This window comes from Danio aesculapii, chromosome 10 (genome assembly GCF_903798145.1).
Source record: "Danio aesculapii chromosome 10, fDanAes4.1, whole genome shotgun sequence".
NCBI lineage: Eukaryota > Metazoa > Chordata > Actinopteri > Cypriniformes > Danionidae > Danio > Danio aesculapii.
In genome coordinates this window covers 22,880,291-22,897,690 of record NC_079444.1, presented here as the reverse complement: position 1 = coordinate 22,897,690, position 17,400 = coordinate 22,880,291, and the positions used below count along the sequence as shown (strand labels likewise).

General features: G+C 39.3%; 1 protein-coding gene across 1 annotated transcript in view; it reads right to left on the bottom strand.

The window, feature by feature from the left end:
- The window catches only part of kdm6bb (lysine (K)-specific demethylase 6B, b), a 36,514-nt gene that overhangs the window by 3,795 nt on the left and 15,319 nt on the right, over nucleotides 1-17,400 (bottom strand). The window contains exons 5-20 of the mRNA XM_056466335.1: nucleotides 16,759-16,954; nucleotides 16,450-16,662; nucleotides 16,113-16,247; nucleotides 14,669-15,025; nucleotides 11,868-14,404; nucleotides 10,092-10,218; nucleotides 9,843-9,948; nucleotides 7,601-7,806; nucleotides 7,300-7,406; nucleotides 7,104-7,172; nucleotides 6,838-6,986; nucleotides 5,892-6,006; nucleotides 5,589-5,776; nucleotides 2,586-2,727; nucleotides 2,364-2,490; nucleotides 2,104-2,274 (exon numbers count right to left, since the gene is read on the bottom strand). Coding sequence (XP_056322310.1) covers nucleotides 2,104-2,274; nucleotides 2,364-2,490; nucleotides 2,586-2,727; nucleotides 5,589-5,776; nucleotides 5,892-6,006; nucleotides 6,838-6,986; nucleotides 7,104-7,172; nucleotides 7,300-7,406; nucleotides 7,601-7,806; nucleotides 9,843-9,948; nucleotides 10,092-10,218; nucleotides 11,868-14,404; nucleotides 14,669-15,025; nucleotides 16,113-16,247; nucleotides 16,450-16,662; nucleotides 16,759-16,954 — 4,945 coding nt within the window. The remainder of the gene's footprint in view (nucleotides 1-2,103; nucleotides 2,275-2,363; nucleotides 2,491-2,585; nucleotides 2,728-5,588; nucleotides 5,777-5,891; nucleotides 6,007-6,837; nucleotides 6,987-7,103; nucleotides 7,173-7,299; nucleotides 7,407-7,600; nucleotides 7,807-9,842; nucleotides 9,949-10,091; nucleotides 10,219-11,867; nucleotides 14,405-14,668; nucleotides 15,026-16,112; nucleotides 16,248-16,449; nucleotides 16,663-16,758; nucleotides 16,955-17,400) is intronic.

Here is a 17,400-nt window from a genome sequence, read left to right as displayed (position 1 = left end):
ACTTTTATTACAGTACATACATAAAATGTACAATTCCTAGTAAAACTGTTATTGATGGATTAGATTATAGTCCAAGGGTTTGTTCTTCATACCTTGTTTTAATGATCTAAGATGATTTGACAGATCCTGGATCTTTTAATTTTGATAACTGATCTCTGGCTAATTTGGTTCTTCAAACAAGTTTGTGAATCAGATTAAAATGTCTGGATGAACTGATCAGAGATCGCTGTGTGTGTTGTGAAGGACAGATCTATCGATCCTCAAAATCATGATCAGCAATGCAACGATTGGCTGACGGCGCAGCAGCGTAATGACATCATCTGATTAATATTCAATTATCAATATGAGTAAAATTCCATAATATTCACAGTTGATGGCTTGTTAAATAAGATAGACAATAATTTTCCACCTCTGTTGTGAGCTGCAGGTTTTACACTTATGTGTCAAGAGTGTTTAGCAATTTATTTAGTTTTACATTTAGAGCGGATTTTCTTTATAGTAGCATAGGCCTATTCAAGTTTCTTAATCGGCATAACTGGAACAACTGGCTGTTTAAATAAATTTTGCATCAAAAAGCATTTTGATATCAGTAAAGGTATCTGCAACTTTTGCGAAGCATCAAATCCCCATCATATCAGCTGTCAAAACCTGTGCATGACTGCATAAATTATTATTCCTTTAAAAAAAAGTAGAATATTGTGCATGTCTGTCATCATACACAAATTGTACAAAACCTGGTACCTTAAAATAGTATGCGTTTGTGTCTAAAAAGTCCAAATTAATATATGTGAGAACCACCCCGTGACAGTCTTTGTTTTTTATTTCGGAGTGCAGATTACATAAGTTTTATCTATATATTTTTTAAACTATATATATATATATATATATATATATATATATATATATATATATATATATATATATATTTAGATCGGGTCATTTCAAGCAAAGGTATTACTATTTTCAGTATTACCTTTGCTTCAAATGACCCAATCTAATCCTGTTTATATAAAATAAGCCTGCAGGTTTGAGCTACCAGAACTGTTGCTATGACAACAACTCTCGAATGAGTTTTGAAGAACGAAATGATCCTGGATCGTGTCAAATCGTCAATAATCAAATCCAGCTAACTGAGTAATCCACGTAATCAAGAACGGATTTTACATAATGGGTTTGGCGTTTTTGCATTCATTTAAAATTGCTAATCAAATTGCTTATTTTATTTTAAGCATTCCCAGGTCCCACCTCCCAAAAATATACATTCTATTTTCTTTTTCATACTGAAATATGAAGGGTAATGAAAGAATGAAAGCATTTTTAACAATTTCAATGTCATTTTATATAAATTCTGTTATTTAAAATGAATTAAATGAAATAAATAACAGATAAAAATGTCATGAAATTTTATTTTATTTATTAATATTATTAAAATATTCTAAATCAATATAAAAACAATCAAATCAAATGTTATTATATATTTAATTCTATTTCAAACATGTCCAAGTCACATTCACATAATATTATATATAATATTATTATATATTATATAAAGGATGAGTACTAATTTAAAAATGAAACTATAATGTTTTGGTTGTTTACATAACTGTATTCCATTATTATTCTATACGTTTAAAATCAGCAGATTATACTATGCATTTTACATGTCATGTACTTACTGTTATTCAAGTATCTGCGTAATAAAATAAAAAAATGAAACAATATAATATAATATAATATTAATAGAATAGAATATTAATATATCATATAATTCAATATAATATAATATAACAAAATTAAATATGATACAATATAATATAAGATATTATTGATACAATATAATATAATAGAATATTAATATCATATCATATAATATAATTCAATATAATATAATGTATTGTAATATAATATAATACAATAAAATAAAATATAATATATTAGAATAAAATATAATAAAATATAATATAATATAATATAATATATTATAATATAATATAATATAATATAATATAATATAATATAATATAATATAATATAATATAATATAATATAATAAAATATAATATCAGACTTTTGTATTAGTGTGAATAAGAGTATTTGTCTTACCAGGGTAAAGTTATCATACATGTTCATCAGCTCATCAATGCGGTACTGCTCCAGCACCACCACCCCATTCAGTCCGGGGCTTCGTTCCCGAGCGCAGTCCTCACAGTGAACCACATACGACTTCCTACTGCTGTTCTCACTGGTCACAAACAGCAGGTCAAACACCTCCAACTGTTCAACACACATACAGGTATGCACACTCACATAAAATGAATTATTACACAATATCATATGCCTTCAGTATACTTAGTGTTCCTCACATCGCACTCATTGCAGTAATACGCCGGCTCATCCTTCACCCTGCTCTGATAGGAGATCTTCTTCCCTGCAGACACCAGCTGGTCCCTCAAGATCTGAATGTGTTTGATGGACTGCATGAGACAATGTCTGAAAGAGAAGATGAAGAGGAGGAGGAGGAGCTGGAACACTATAGTACTGTAAAGTAGGTGTTGATAACATGAATGCCTCAACACAGCACTCACTTGACCATCTTGAATGTGTTCGGGTCTGTGATTTTGATTGTGCGGGCGACGTTCCATGACACGTGAATCATAGGGACGATTGATTTGACCTTCTTGATCTCGTTCCACTCAAAGCGCTCAAGAGCTAGCTGGTATTGATAGGCTGGGAAGACATAATGAACACAACAACATCATGTACACTCACCAAAGACACCTTACTAGCACTGGTTGGGACCATTAGGGGACCCGATAGTGGAAAACCGTCTACAGATTCAACAAGGTGCCAATTCCTCAGAGATTTTCGTCAACAATGAAAGATTTCTGAGTTTAAAAATCCACGATGCAACTCTATCATTCCAGAACATCCCAAAACTGCCAAACTGGATTGAGATTTAGGGTCTGTGAGGATATTTGAGTTTGATGAACTCATTAGCTGGGTTTCCATCCCTCTGTGTTAATGGGCATTTTGAACTATCGCAGGAAATTGACTAATTTAGAATAAAAATTCCTTATTTCGACTTTGGTGCGATTATGTGAATATTGGGAGATGGAAACACGTTAAATACCCTGACGTAGTAAACATTTCACCCACTGGACTCCATCATGCTTGCCTTGTTTACTGTTGATTGCTGGTTATAGGAATGTAACGATTCACTGTGAGCCGGTTGAAAAATCGCTTTAAATATGTGACGATTCAAACCAGTACACATGTTGAATGAATTGTGATACCTGTTTTGAACAGAGGGGGCGCTGTTTACAGGTGCAAACCTGTTTTACCTGCACATGAGCAGCGAGGAAGAGGTGGGACGGCAAGCAAACAGCCTTCGGCTGTGTCCTAAACCGCCTACTACTCAGTAGGTACTGCATTTGAATTTAAATGTACTACTCGGCTGTTCTATACAGTATATTCTATCCAGTATGAATGTGAGCAACAACATCTGCCATTTTGTCATGGTCAAGTGACCTACTCAATTGCGTCGGTTCACTCCCATTCATGACTTCTCTTGGGAGGCATCATGGGATATCACAGCGTGCATGTGATGCGCACTTCAGAATCTCGCCAGATGTAGTAGGTCATCCAGCTACTTCTCACATACTGATTTTCGAATTCTATCAATTCGGACATACGCATACTGTTTTTAGCATACTATATAGTATGGAAGTATGCGATTTTGGACAGCCAAACTGTGAGCAAATACTGCAAAAAGACGTTTACTTACACTGACAGAACAACAAATCTGATGCACATAAACCATTAGCACAGTGAAAAACTACTGTCACAGACGTCTATACGTAAAAAGCTATTAATAGGCCAAACCATGCTGACCGGAGGATTGGCAGCTCCGTTTGCTCTGACGAGTGCTACGGAGATCACATGGTACATCAGTGTTTTTATAGCGAAAGTGTGAAGATGTTTTTCAGATTGAAAAAGAAAGTTGTGCTGTTACCAGCCTATGGCTGTTACAGAACCAGGTATTAGATTGTTCCTTTTTTACCCTCTCTTTTTCAGTTTAGTTAATGCATATTTTAATAGTTTATATTATAGCTTATTATATCATATATTATGATTAGAGTTTTATATCAGTGGCCAGTCCCCTGGAGCAGAAAGCTTATTGACCATCTCTATACACCCTGCTCTCTGGTTTAGGAAGGGCTTTCCTCACAACATCAGTCATCTCAGTCCCCAGTGAGAGTTTTTTCATCAACAGGGGACATTGTAAATGTGCTAATTTGTAATGTAGCGGCACAGTCAAAGTTTTAGTTTGTTTATATTAAAGAGTCTTCTTTAGTTTGCATTTACTTTTTTATTTGGATTTTGTTTTAAAATTCCAATGTAGTTATTGCAGAAAAGATTTTATTTTGTTAAAACAAGTGCAGCATTTGTTAAAAAAGAGGGCTCTTGTTCATCTTAAATTTGTCTCAAATAATTTTGTTAAAAAATGTTGTGACTAAATCATGAATCGTGAGATTAGTATCGTGAATCGTATCTAATCAGGAGTCAGGTCAATCTTTACATCCTTACTAGGTTACCAATGCTACAGTCAGCCACTCTAACAATTTGATTTAAATGCACCTCATTCACGTTTAAACTGAATTTCTAAAGATTTGCTTCATGTTAGGATGAAAACCCGCTGACTGTCATGTTCAATAAACCAGTTTGAGCAGATTTGGAGCTTTGTGACATGGTGTGTTATCCTGCTCGAAGTAGACATCATAAGATTGGTTCACGGGTGATAAATAGTCAGGGCTAGGGAACTAGCAACAATAGACAGGGCTAAGGCATTTAAACTATGCTCAATTGGTATTGCGCCAAGTCACTATCCACCCACACTATTACATCAACAGCACCAGTATGAACCATGGATACAATGGATCCATGGTGTTACTGTTTACACTAAAATATGAATCTACCATTGAAATTTGCATTAGAGATTGAGTCTCTTCATTCAGGAAAGCTGTTTACAGTCTTTTGTGGGCCCAAGCAAATTATAACCTCATTTTCCTTTACTTAGACAATAGGAGTGGCACCTGGTGCACTTATCTGCTTCAAGGGTTGATGTGTTGTGTTCAGAGATGCTCTTCTGCAGAACACAGTTGTAACACAATTTTTGAGCTATCCTCTGATATCAAAATGGCATTTTAATACATGAAACTGCTGCTCATTTGACATCATCTCTTTTCCATTCCTTGAAAGTTCATTCAGTTCATTCTACGCAAACCCTAGAGATGGCCATCTCACCATATGTGCGAAAAATCCAAGTAAAGCAGCAGCTTCGGAAATACTCAGACCAGCCAGTTTGGAAACAAAAACCATTCCATGTTCAAACTCACTTAAAACAACTCTCTTCCCCATTCTGCTGCTCCATTTGAACTTCTGCGTGTCTATTTGCAGTAAGTATCTACTATGTGATTGGCTGATTAGATATTTACATTAACAAACTGGTCAACCTAATTAAGTGACTGGTGAATGTGAAGAATTGACCATCAATTAATGTCTTTGGCGCCTCCTACTGTCTCACTCACCGTTTAAAGGGCCAACATTCCAGGCGATGTTGTTGCACCAGCCCACAGCCTGGACCCAGTGCACAGTGCCGGCGTTGATCCACACCAGGTCACCTGGCCTCTGAATAAAGCGATACACGGGGATGTTAGAACGGTACAGGTCCTCCAGAACCGGCCACCATGAGCCTGTCAGATAGTCCACGCCATGCCTAACACACAGAGAGACAGCTTTAAATTTGAGCACTTTCATCTTATAAAATAATGTAGTAAGTCTTTAAAAAGGTCTGAAATAGTTGATCTATACTGAACTGATCTAAAACATACTTTTCACAGAAGTCACTGATGGCTTTCCAGTAGTGTTCATGGACAGCAAACCATTCACAGTCACCAGGGCCAATATTGATATTCACTGAACAGAAGTTATTATTTTCCTGATGTCCTAGAGAGAGAAAGTCATACTTGTTAGATTTCATTTTATCTTCATAAAAAATTCTAGAGCACAATTAACAAAATAATAAATATATCCAAATAAAACCAATCCTATGTTGAACAGGTACACTTTAAGTTGAACAAAATAATACAGTTAAAGAAGAATTATTAGCCCCCCTTTGAATTTATTTCTTTTTTATATTTCCTAAATGATGTTTAACAGAGCAAGGAAATTTTCACAGTATGTCTGAGATATTTTTTCTTCTGGAGAAAGTCTTGGTTGGTTTATTTTGGCTAGAATAAAAGCAGTTTTTAATTTTTTAAAAACATTTAAAGGTTAAAATTATTAGCCCTTTTTATTAGGCCAAAAATACATTGCATGGGCCAAAATTATAGATTTCTTTCATTTCAAAAACATTAGAATATTAAGAAAAGATCAATGAAGCTATTTTGTACAATTCCTACTGAAAATATAACAAAACATTTTTGAAATCGCAATGTGAAATGATAAGCACTTTATTTAAACAACTTTAAAGGTGATTTTCTTAATATATTTAGATTTTATTGAACTCTCCTATCTACTGTAATTTATTCAGCTTTAAGATGATGCACATGTATTATACATATATGATATTATATAGATTTAGAATAATAAAAACCCCATTGAAAGGAAAATTGAGTGTGTGTGAGCATGTGAAATGGTTTTGTTATTCTCAAGGAGACCAAACTTGACAAAAATGTTAAGGTAAATAATGTAATACTGTCTTATTAGAAATCTAAGTAAGTTTGCGGGGCTTATAGAAGTTTTGAATACATTGAAATATTGTGTGTGTACACTGACCTGGTGTGCGGCTGCCAGGGACCTTCATATAAAGCTGGACTGTGTTCATGCCCAGTATAGTGTGGCCAACGTGACTCAGCATGTTTGCGGTGGAGGACACACGCATGAACGCAGGCAACTTCAACAGCTCCTGCAGCTGCGCCTTCCACCTGAAGACAAACACACTCAGTCCTTTACTCACAACCAATGCAAATTATAATAGCATGGATAAATTTTTTTTCTGAATCCCCCTGTCCAGTAAAATTTAATCAACAAACATTTCTCACCGTTTTGGGTCAGATAAGTCAATGTTGGTTCCAAATTTGATAATTTTCCCAACAGCTTTCTGCTTTGAGCTGTACAAAAAAAAAGAGTACATTTTCAGAAATAGCATTTCTTACATTTAAAATAAATCTACTAAAGAATAAAATTAAAATCTGAAATTAAAATTCCTAATTTGAATAATCTATAATGTTTTTTAACCTGGTTGTGGTTGAAGTTATCCCAATGTTGATTTGCGAGTTGGATTTTGTCTCATTTTTTTCATTTGATTTGTCTTCCTCATCTTCATCTTCACTGTCTTTCTCTTCCTAAAATATAAACAGGTAACAGTTATCATTGTTTTAGTTTTTTGAGTATGTATATGTTTGTGTGAATGTGACTTTAATGGATCAGACAGTTCTTACACTGAATATGTGCCTGCCATAGACAGTGTCTGCATTTGATACATTTAACAGTGTTGTTTTCTTATACCACTACAGCACTCTTTGTAACTCTGTCTTACTTGTAAGCTCTCCTGGAAACTGGATGCTTGATACTGTGCGTATTTAGCGATGGTGGTGTGAGATCTGCTACTTTCACAGGGCCAGGTCTGGGCGGATCCTGAATGGTTCCAGTTCTCATCTGCAGGCTGCTGCACCTGAGTCCTCACCTCCACTGCATGCTCAGAGTTGGCTTCCACCAGAGATTTAGTGGAGAACAACCCCAGATCTGACCAGAAAGGCAAAAAAATCATAGTTAAGAAAGATCCTTCAAATTATGTTGGGTTCTAATATTATAAAACATGCCCTGGATTATTTCAGTACAACAACTGCTGTAAAGACAGTACAAAATCGTATTGATTGATGAGTTAATTTTGAGGGAATTTTCAGTTCGGGTCTATCAGAAGTTACAGGGATTTGACAATAAAACTGATTTGCCAGGTTTTAGACCACAATAATTAATTCTTATGGTGTAGGGCCTGCTTTTGCAGCCAATACAGCATCAATTTGTCCTGGGGATGACAAATACAAGTCTTGCACAGTAGAGAGTGCCTAGAGAATATCATGATATGGCAGCCCAAACCATTACTGTTCCACCCCCATGCTTCACTCTGAGTATGCAAGAGTCTAGGTGGTACGCTTCTTTGGGGCTTCTCCACACTGTAACTCTCCCAGAAAGTCAGTGAAAGTGGACTTAGAGAACAATACATGTTTCTCATTGTCCACAGTGTAAGATTTTTGCTGCTGGCACCATTGAAACTGACATTTGGCATTGGCACGAGTGACCAAAGGCTATAGCAGCCCAGTCATGTAATTTGACCCTGTGGAGCTCCCAACGAACAGCTTTGGTGGACACAGGAGAATGCACATTTAATTCTGCAGTGAGTTGGTGGCAGCTGTGGTTTTATGTTTTCTGGATACAATCCAGGTTAGCACCCGGACATCCCTTTTAGACAGCTTCCTTTTGCGCCTACAGTTACTCCTGTTGGATGTGGTTCATCCTTTTTGGTGGTACGCTGACATTACTCTGGATACCGCGGCACTTGATACATCACAAGACTTGGTGTCTTGGTAACATTCGCCAACAAGACATGCACCAACAATTTGTCCTCTTTTGAACTCTGAAATGTCACTCATAATGTTGTGTGCATTGCAATATTTTAAGCAAAACTGTGCTATAACTCTGCTAATTAAACATTCACACTCTGCTTTTAATGATGGAATGTGCAATAAATGATAATTGGCCACCAGGCTGGTGAAAGTTAGCCATGAAATCTTAAATGCTAAATTGGGCAGTGGTTTGACAGCCATATCACCCTGCAGCCCAAGACCAGTTACTCACTTAATTCAAGCAGGGCTGAGCCTGGTCAGTACCTGGATGGGAGACCACATGGGAACACTAGGTTGCTGTTGGAAGTGGTGTTAGTGAGACCAGCAGAGGGAGCTCAACCTGCAGTCTATGTGAGTCTTAATGCCCCAGTAAAGTGAAGGGGACACTATACTGCCAGTGACCACAGTCTTTTGGATGATATGTTAAACTAAGGTCCTGACTCTCTGTGGCCATTAAAAATCCCATGGAACTTCTCATAAAAAGTAGGGGTGTAACCCTGGTGTCCTGGCCAAATTACATCCATTGGCCTTTACCGATTATGGCCTCCCAATCATCCCCATCCACTGAATTGGCTCTATCACTCTCTACCCACTCCACCAATAGCTGGTGTGTGGTGATAGCACTGGCGCCGTCGTCCTGTGGCTGATGACGCATCATCCAATTGGGTGCTGCACCCTGGTGGTGCTGTGGAGAGACCCCCCTCTTGATTGAGAAGCTCTTTGGGTGAATAGCCATACACAATAAATGTGCTATATAAATACATACTTAAGTTACATTGTCCAACCCCTGTAGACTAGGTTAATAGGTCAATAGTTTCAATAGTTTTTAATTTTTGTGCACAAAACCACACACCGATTGTAATTGGCATGTGCGCAGTGCCACACTTTTCCTTTTCTAATTAATTAATTAATTAATTAATGTACCCTTGGTGAGTATTAGATAATAAAAAAACCCTAACCTCTTAAAAATAGTACTGACCCATTTTTGTAGTCAGTAGTCTTCGTTATTAATTCTGCTGTTTGCTTAAATGTTTCCAGAACAGCTGTTTGCTATGATGGTGACTGATAAGTTGCTGTCTGAAAGTCCTTCCTGCTTTCCTCTAACTGTTTTTAGACTGTAAATAACTGTGTGTTTGTGAGATTGTGTTTTCTCACTGAGACGGAGGGATCCAGCCAGTCCTCTGATTACAGTAACTGCATTTTTAGAGTCTGTGCAGAACTGCAGGAGCACGGGAGAGAAAGCATCCCTTTTACTCTCCAGCTAAAAATACAAATACATACAGTCAGAATAGCACCGATGGCACAATCAAACAGACAACTTATTGCTCGTTTTGCTCAGATGAACATAATTTATCCACATTTGTAAAAAGAACATACTGTAGGAACGAATGGGCCTGAACTCACATAAATGCTTGGTGTAGGAGGGTTCAGTTTATCTCTGGGAATTGCGGTCTCGCATGACAGGTCAGGTTTCACTGAAAGCGACGGGAGCAGGTATGATTCACGAAACTTGTTCTTGATGTCTGCCCCTCTGTCACAGAAATAGAGATGGTGATTGTGTTAATATGGAAAGAAATAAATGGGGTAAAGCTAGTTTCTGCTGGTTAGAGCTGCTGTAGTGCTGGTAATTTGCTTGGTATAGTTGGCTCAAGTACCCCTTTTTCACCAACACATTTTGTGTGCTGATTCAGAGCAGAGCCTAGATCCAAATTGGTTCTTTGTCCTTTGACCCCATAGCACACATTCTCTGAATCAGGAAAAGTGGTTCTTTTACAACCCAGGCTCATTCTGAAAACGTAGTCCCGTGGACGTTTCTGGAGACTGCGAAATACGTAGCCGGGGATACGTACGGCTGCATTTCATTTTTTTTTTAAGCGAACGCTGCGGGGCGGTGTGACGCCGATCTTTTTGGCACTTGCCGGCCAGCCGCTTGCCTCCGTGTGGAGGGCTTTCCCGCCGCAACCAGTTTGTCCGGTTAGCTCTTCGTGTACTTTGGCGGACTTGAGGCGCAGAAAGGGGCTGACCACGACGACGACGACGACCGGGTTTGAGTCCGGGGAAGAGCGGTTCCAGAAATCAGGTAAGAAAACAAAAACTAAATCCAAAAAATGAAGCGAACAAGTTCATCACAGGGTGAGAATGTGGTCAAAATCTGAAAACGTGGTAAAAATCAGACGAGGGCTTTTCTTTTTCTGGACGGCTTTTGTGAATCGTCGTTGGTTGGGTTTAGAGACGGAGGAGGGTGGGTCAGCCGATTGGCCGGTCGCACGGTCAATCATTCTGTCATCCAGGCAAACAGGCGGAAGGTCGTTCGACAGCGGCCTCTAGCGGGTTTACGCGAGAACGGCGCGGGAAAAAACGCACACAGCGGCCTCTCGCGAATTTGCGAAAACAAAAACTGCAAAAATACGTACCTCCCGGAACGTATTTCGCGGTCTCCAGAAACGTCCACGGGACTACGTTCTCAGAATAAGCCTGGGTTGTTCTTTTAAGTAGCACCAAAACATTAAGTTTTGAGCACCATATTTGAAAAAGCAGCAGCACAAAATGCTGAACACATCGTCACTTCTAATCTTTGTCTATTAAATTATGACATGCGGCATGAACAAGTTATTCTCCCTTGCATTCTCAGTCTAAATAATTATGACATGCGGTATGAACACTGTATTATTGTTTATAATTATGGTCTATACAAACTTTGGTGCACTGCATGAACTTAGTGGATTTGCTTTGTTTGGAGGCTGATGCAGGTTTACAAAATTATTAACATTAATAGAAATTGATTGTTAATGCTATGTTTGTAATTGGCGCTTCCACGTTTGTGTTTCAGAAAAATTAGACATATGCAGTGACATCAGACATAGCTCTATGGTGGCAGTGGAAAAGCAGAAGGCTTGCCAGATAAACCAGCTCAGAACTGGCAAAAACACTGGCTCTGAATTAACGCAGATTTTTTGCTGGTGGAATATCACTCTCAATACCTATACTGGGAACACACATCTAAGCCTACTAAGATGGTCCGATCATGCCAACCTACCACTAGCAAAAAAACTACTACTGTTTTTGAGATATGGCTCAGGACCATTTAATGTCAGTCCACAGGATTAAACCTTTTAGCTATTTAGCCTTAGTGAACACCACTTATAATTAAGACAATCAGAATCAGTTAAGGTCACTCACTTGCAGGCTCGTATCACCTCGGCTGCATTATTTCTGATGTTGATGGCGTTAAGTGGAATGCTTTTCTCCTCAATCTCTGAGGCTTTGAAAGTCTGCCGACCTCTGCTCTCAATCTTTACCAAACAGATCTTTAGTTGTTTTAAGGGAATTTTAGCCAGCTCGTGCTGATTTCGGAGATTTACCCGCTTCAGCATTGGGGGTCTGCTGGAGAGAGTCATAGTACTAGAAGTTTGCCGGTTGGTTGTGCCAGGTGTAAAAGCTGTAGTGGAGAAATCAGCCTTTATAGGGTCTTCTTTTATGGTATCTTTTTTAACATCTGTCTCTTTTTCTCTCTTAACTTTATGAGATTCTGTTTTCCCATCTTTGATGTCAATTTCTGGGACAACTTGTTTGGTCCTGATTTCCACCAATTGCTTCTGTGCATCTTCAGAGGACAAAGAAGAAGAACTTTTCTCAGTCTTATCAATCATGATGTCATTTTTATTCTCTCCTCTGTCACTTTTTTTGGGACGTTTTCCTTTAATGCTTCTACCAACACATGTTTCAGGTCCTTCTTCTTTCATGGTCCTAATTGCTTTACTTGGAGTCTTCGACTGATCTTTCTGTCTGTCTCCTTCATTTTCTCTCTGAGCAGACTTGGATCCACTGACTTTCATGCCCTTTGACACAGGACTGGAGTTTTGATTAAGCAGTAGTTCACAGCTATGTACAAGTTTAGCTTGAACAGTGGCTGGAGACATCACAGATTCTTTCTCTTCCAGTGATGTGCTGGCTGGGTCTTTAGTTGGTTCGGCTAATTTGACCTCCATTTGTTGATCCATCTTCTGTACTTCAGTTTCCTCTTCTTTTACTTCTATTTTGTCCTCTTTTGCCTCAGTTTTCATTCTTTCTTCTTCTGTTTCACTTTCTTTGTCCTTATCTGTGGGTTGGATCAGTATAGGTATAACCTGATCTGGAATCTCTGTGGTTGGGGATGAGGCAGGTGGACTCTGCTGGTCTGGAGGGTGGATCTCAGGTCCCAAGGACAGAGATGATGAGTATTTGACCCCAACTAAAGCACTAGGGGGTGGCCGACCAAATGGCCCACCCCTATAAGTATATCTATGGCTGGCCATTGCTGAGGATGGTGATTTGAATGTGTCCATTTGGTGCAAATGTGGTTTGTTGGTCTCAGAACTTCCTGATGTATCAGGACTACCATCTTTTTGTTCTCCATCTGTCTTTTCTTCATCATCCTCCTCAGTGTCCATTGCTTTAGAGGACTCAGGAAGCCCATACAACTTGGCCAGGTCACTGTGGCAATAATCAATCCCAGTGCTAATCTCCATTGGTTCTCTAAGTGGAGATGAGTGTGTGGGACTAGGTTGAAGCACTGGCCTCCTCAACACTCCAATCATATCTTCTTCTTTCACATCCTCATCATCATCACCCAAGTCTAAAACAGGAGAACCCTGCCAGCTCAGAACGGGTGGGCTTGTAGGTGGGTCCAACCTTAGAAGTTCCTCACTATAGGTGCAGTGAGCCGGAAGGAGGTCTGGAGCAGTATGCAACCCTGGGATAACCTCCTTGCATCTGATGGGTTCTTCTTCAAAAACCTGTGTATTAAGAAGAGAGGGTTTGGATCCACTAACATCATGGGTTCCAACACTGTCATCATCGCTAGTGTCTACAAGGTCAGGCTCAGAATCTGACTTCTCATCAACCTCCAAGTCTTTAGTATTGGCTTCAAGGGTTGATTGGCATGGAGAACAATGGTTATTGTTGACAGGAGATTTACAAGGTAGGATGAACCCTGAGGTATGTTGAGAGAATTCGTTCTCTTCCTCTATATAACTGAGATGAAGTGGATCAGATAGCAGGTCATCCAAGAGTGGATCAGAATCACTGGGATATAATGTTCCCAAATTAGGAGATGCTGTTTTTGAAGTACATGTCTCACATTTTCTGTCTTCATGGTTCCCTTGTTTTCTCTCCTCTTTTGCTCTTTTTTTAATCTGGCCCAACTTTCTCCCATTTTTATGTATGGTTTTCTTATCATGGCCTTTTCTTCCTTCCCTCATCTTTTTCTTTTTCCTTTCTTCTATTTTTTTCTCCATCCGTTCCGTTGTGTCTTCTGTCAGTTCTCCGTCCTCCTTTCTCTTCTTCCTCCTCAAACGCTCCTTGTGCCTCTTCTTGGCCTGAATGTGTTTCAAGAGTTCAGAGTCCAGCTTGCTGAGGGCACTCTTGTGGGTGGATTTTAATTTATTCTGGTGTTTAGAGTGCCTGCTTTTCTTCATTTCTGACCTCTGTGCCCTCTGACCTCTATCTGAGGTTTGAGTGGTAGGCTCAGAAGGAGAGTCTGAGTCTCTCTGGTCATGTTTCTTTAACCCAGTCTCTGGGTTCCTCCATTCGGTACAATCTCTGACTCTACCCTCGGCACTGCTGTATGGTTGGATGGGACTTCGTTGACGGCTAATGTGTTTGGATCCGCTTGATCGTTTTCTATCTCCACCCACAGATTGATGGGAGTCCAGTTCATGGGTTATACGGCCCATCTCCTGTAGAGAAACAAATGATAAAATATGTCACAAATCTACAAAACTAACACGAAAGAACATCTTAATATATGCAATTTGCTTTTTGAGATGTATTTTTTTCTGCTACTAGTTAAATTGGACTTTGCAAGTCTTTTGACTTTTCATTGTTAAGTCTAAGAGAATTTCTGGCCAAGAACGCCCATTTAGATTGTCTGTGGGTGGAATGTCTGACATGTAGTAACACTGAAAGAAATAGTTGCTTAAGAAATTCTTCCATTCACTTACGCTGTTGCTGTGTTTTCCAGAGCGATTCTGCGTTTTCCAGCCATGCTGTGCTGTGTTAGATCTGGGTTGAGGTACTGAGGTGGCTGGGCTGCTGGAGGAGCCGGTGTGCCTCTGTGGTGGAGGGAGCTGGTGCTGCTGACTATAAGGCACACTGGTGAGGTTTGCTGGTGATGGGCAATCCCAGCCCCCTTTTGCCCCACGGGGAGGGGAGTCTGGATGATCATGGACCGGATGATGGGGGGGCCCTTGTTTGGTGAGTTTCCTGTTGTGGAGGCCCTGGTTTGATACACTGCTAGGTGGCGATGGTTGGGAATATGGTCTATAGGTGTGATCTCTCGTGACTGAATGACTGGACTCCTTTTAGGAAATAGGATCATTAGTGTTACAAAGAATTACATATATTTAGGAGAAATTTGACAATCTTAAAGGAACACTCCACTTTTTTTTGGGAAATAAGTCCCCAAGAGTTAAATAGTTGAGTTTTACCATTTTACCACAGCGATAACATTGTTAGCTTAGCTTAGCATAGATCATTGAATCGGATTAAACCAGTGTTTCTTAACCACGTTGCGGACCACCAGCTCTGCACATTTTTCTTGTCTCCTTAACCCAGGGGTGGCAAACTCTGTCCTGGAGGGCAAAGTTCCTCGTTCCTGCAAAGTTTAGTTCCAACCCCAATCATACACACCTGGGCTAGCTAATCAAGCTCTTACTAGGCTTTTCAGAAACATGCTTGCAGGTGTGTTAAGGAAAGGTGGAGCTAAAATCTGCAGGACACTGGCCCTCTAGGACCAAGTTTGGACATCCCCGCCTTAACCAAACAAACCAGACTCAGATCATCAGCTCATTAGACTGAAAGACCTGTAATGGGTGTGACAGTGAAAGGAGACATTCAAAACATGCAGTGTTAGTGGGCCTCCAGGAACATGGTTGAGAAACACTGGATTAAACCATTGGCATCTTGCTCAAAAAATGTAAAAAATTATTTTAATATTTAAAACTTCTCTTGTTACATTGTGTATTTAGACTTTTGGAAAAAGCTGCTATTTTCTAATCCAATATACAGCCATGCTACATCAGCAAAGGTTTTTGATTTTTATGCCACAGTTATTACACCATGTTTAGATTTGACATTGGTCTTAGTACAAAATGTAACTACAGAAGTGTCAAGGTTTACATATATTATTTAAACTCTAAAACGCAAATGGTCTAGTCCAATTCAATGATCTATGCCAAGCAAAGCTAAAAGTGCTCCTATTGAACTTATCTATAAAACTCTAGGGGAATTGTAAAATGAGCTTGTTTCCACAAAAAAGGAGTGGACCATTCCTTTAATTCATATGTCTGTTTATAAAATCATAAATTTTTCTAGAGCAGCTACTATCTTTCAGACAAATAGAGACAATCGACTGCACTAAAAATACAACAGAAAGCCATGGCTAACCTGAAAGCGGGAGGGGGAGGACCTCTTCTCAGACAGGCTCCAGGACATTGAGCTTTTGTATGCTGGGCTCCAGGGACGAGGTGGATGAGAAGGAGGTGGACGGTTGATGAAATATTTGTCTCTAGGGTGGAAATTCTGCAGAATTGATCAAGAGTTAAGCATTGCATGTTACATCAGATTGTTCTCCTTCTGACCACCAGAGGGTGCTTTAAGACTTCAGGGCCCTTAATAGTGTTATAACCAAATGCCCGATTAACATTTAGCTTTACAAACAGATACTTGTAGCTGCAATTAATAATAGTCTTTCCACATTAATTAAAAAAAGAACATGACTAACCTGGTGTGAGTTGAAGCTCCTACTCCTTTTGCTAGGACAGTCATCTCGTGAAGGGGACGGTTCACGGAAGGGTTGTGAGAGATTGTGAGGAGGTACTGGACGTTTGAGAGAGGGCCCTTGGAAAGACCTGGATTGAGCTGAATGTGTCCACTTCTCTCCCTGGGTCTGCGGGGGGCGCCCAGTGGAACGCTGCTGCTGGTGCGGACCCCCATACTGAGACAGGAAATAACATCAAGTCACTCTTTCATTTATTTTTTGCTCATCTCCAATAACACTGTTACTATACACATATAGATACAAGTCTCTCACCCTGTGTGGCTGGCTGCCATGATTGTTGCTGCTAGAGAGGTGTCCTTCATACCCTGAGCTGTAGTTTAGGGTAGAGCGTTCTGGGTTGTGGTGCTGGTTCTGGGTTGGTCCACAGCTCCTAGGGACCCTCTGCTCCTTTCCATTGCCTCTGTCTCTGGGGTGAGCATGGAGTCTGTCCCTGCTGAAACCTGGAGGTCTGTGTATGAATGAAGAGGAAAATAAATCAGGAATGCTACAGATTTGCATATTGCATGTACATAAATATAACATGCAAATTTAGTTTGTCAGTTCATAGTGCTTTGTAAACATGGATTAAAACTTTTTTATTTAACATATAAAATACTAGTATTGAGCTACCACCCGCTTTGGTGTTTTGTGTGTTAAAGTAAAGACATTTCATATTTATGAACAAAATGGCTTCTTCAGGCAAAAGTGTGACCCCCTTGGCACTAAACACGCTCTTGAACTATTTTGAGGATGCTGTTCTGAAGTATACCATGCTTCATTCAGTGATTTGTCAAGTTCGACTTTAGATTTTAGTGTCTTTTATGTATTTTTGTCTGTCCAGGTCTGGACTCTGTGGAGGCCACTTCATGAATTGTCAGTTGTTTTTCTCTCCAAACATGATTTTACAGTTCGGGT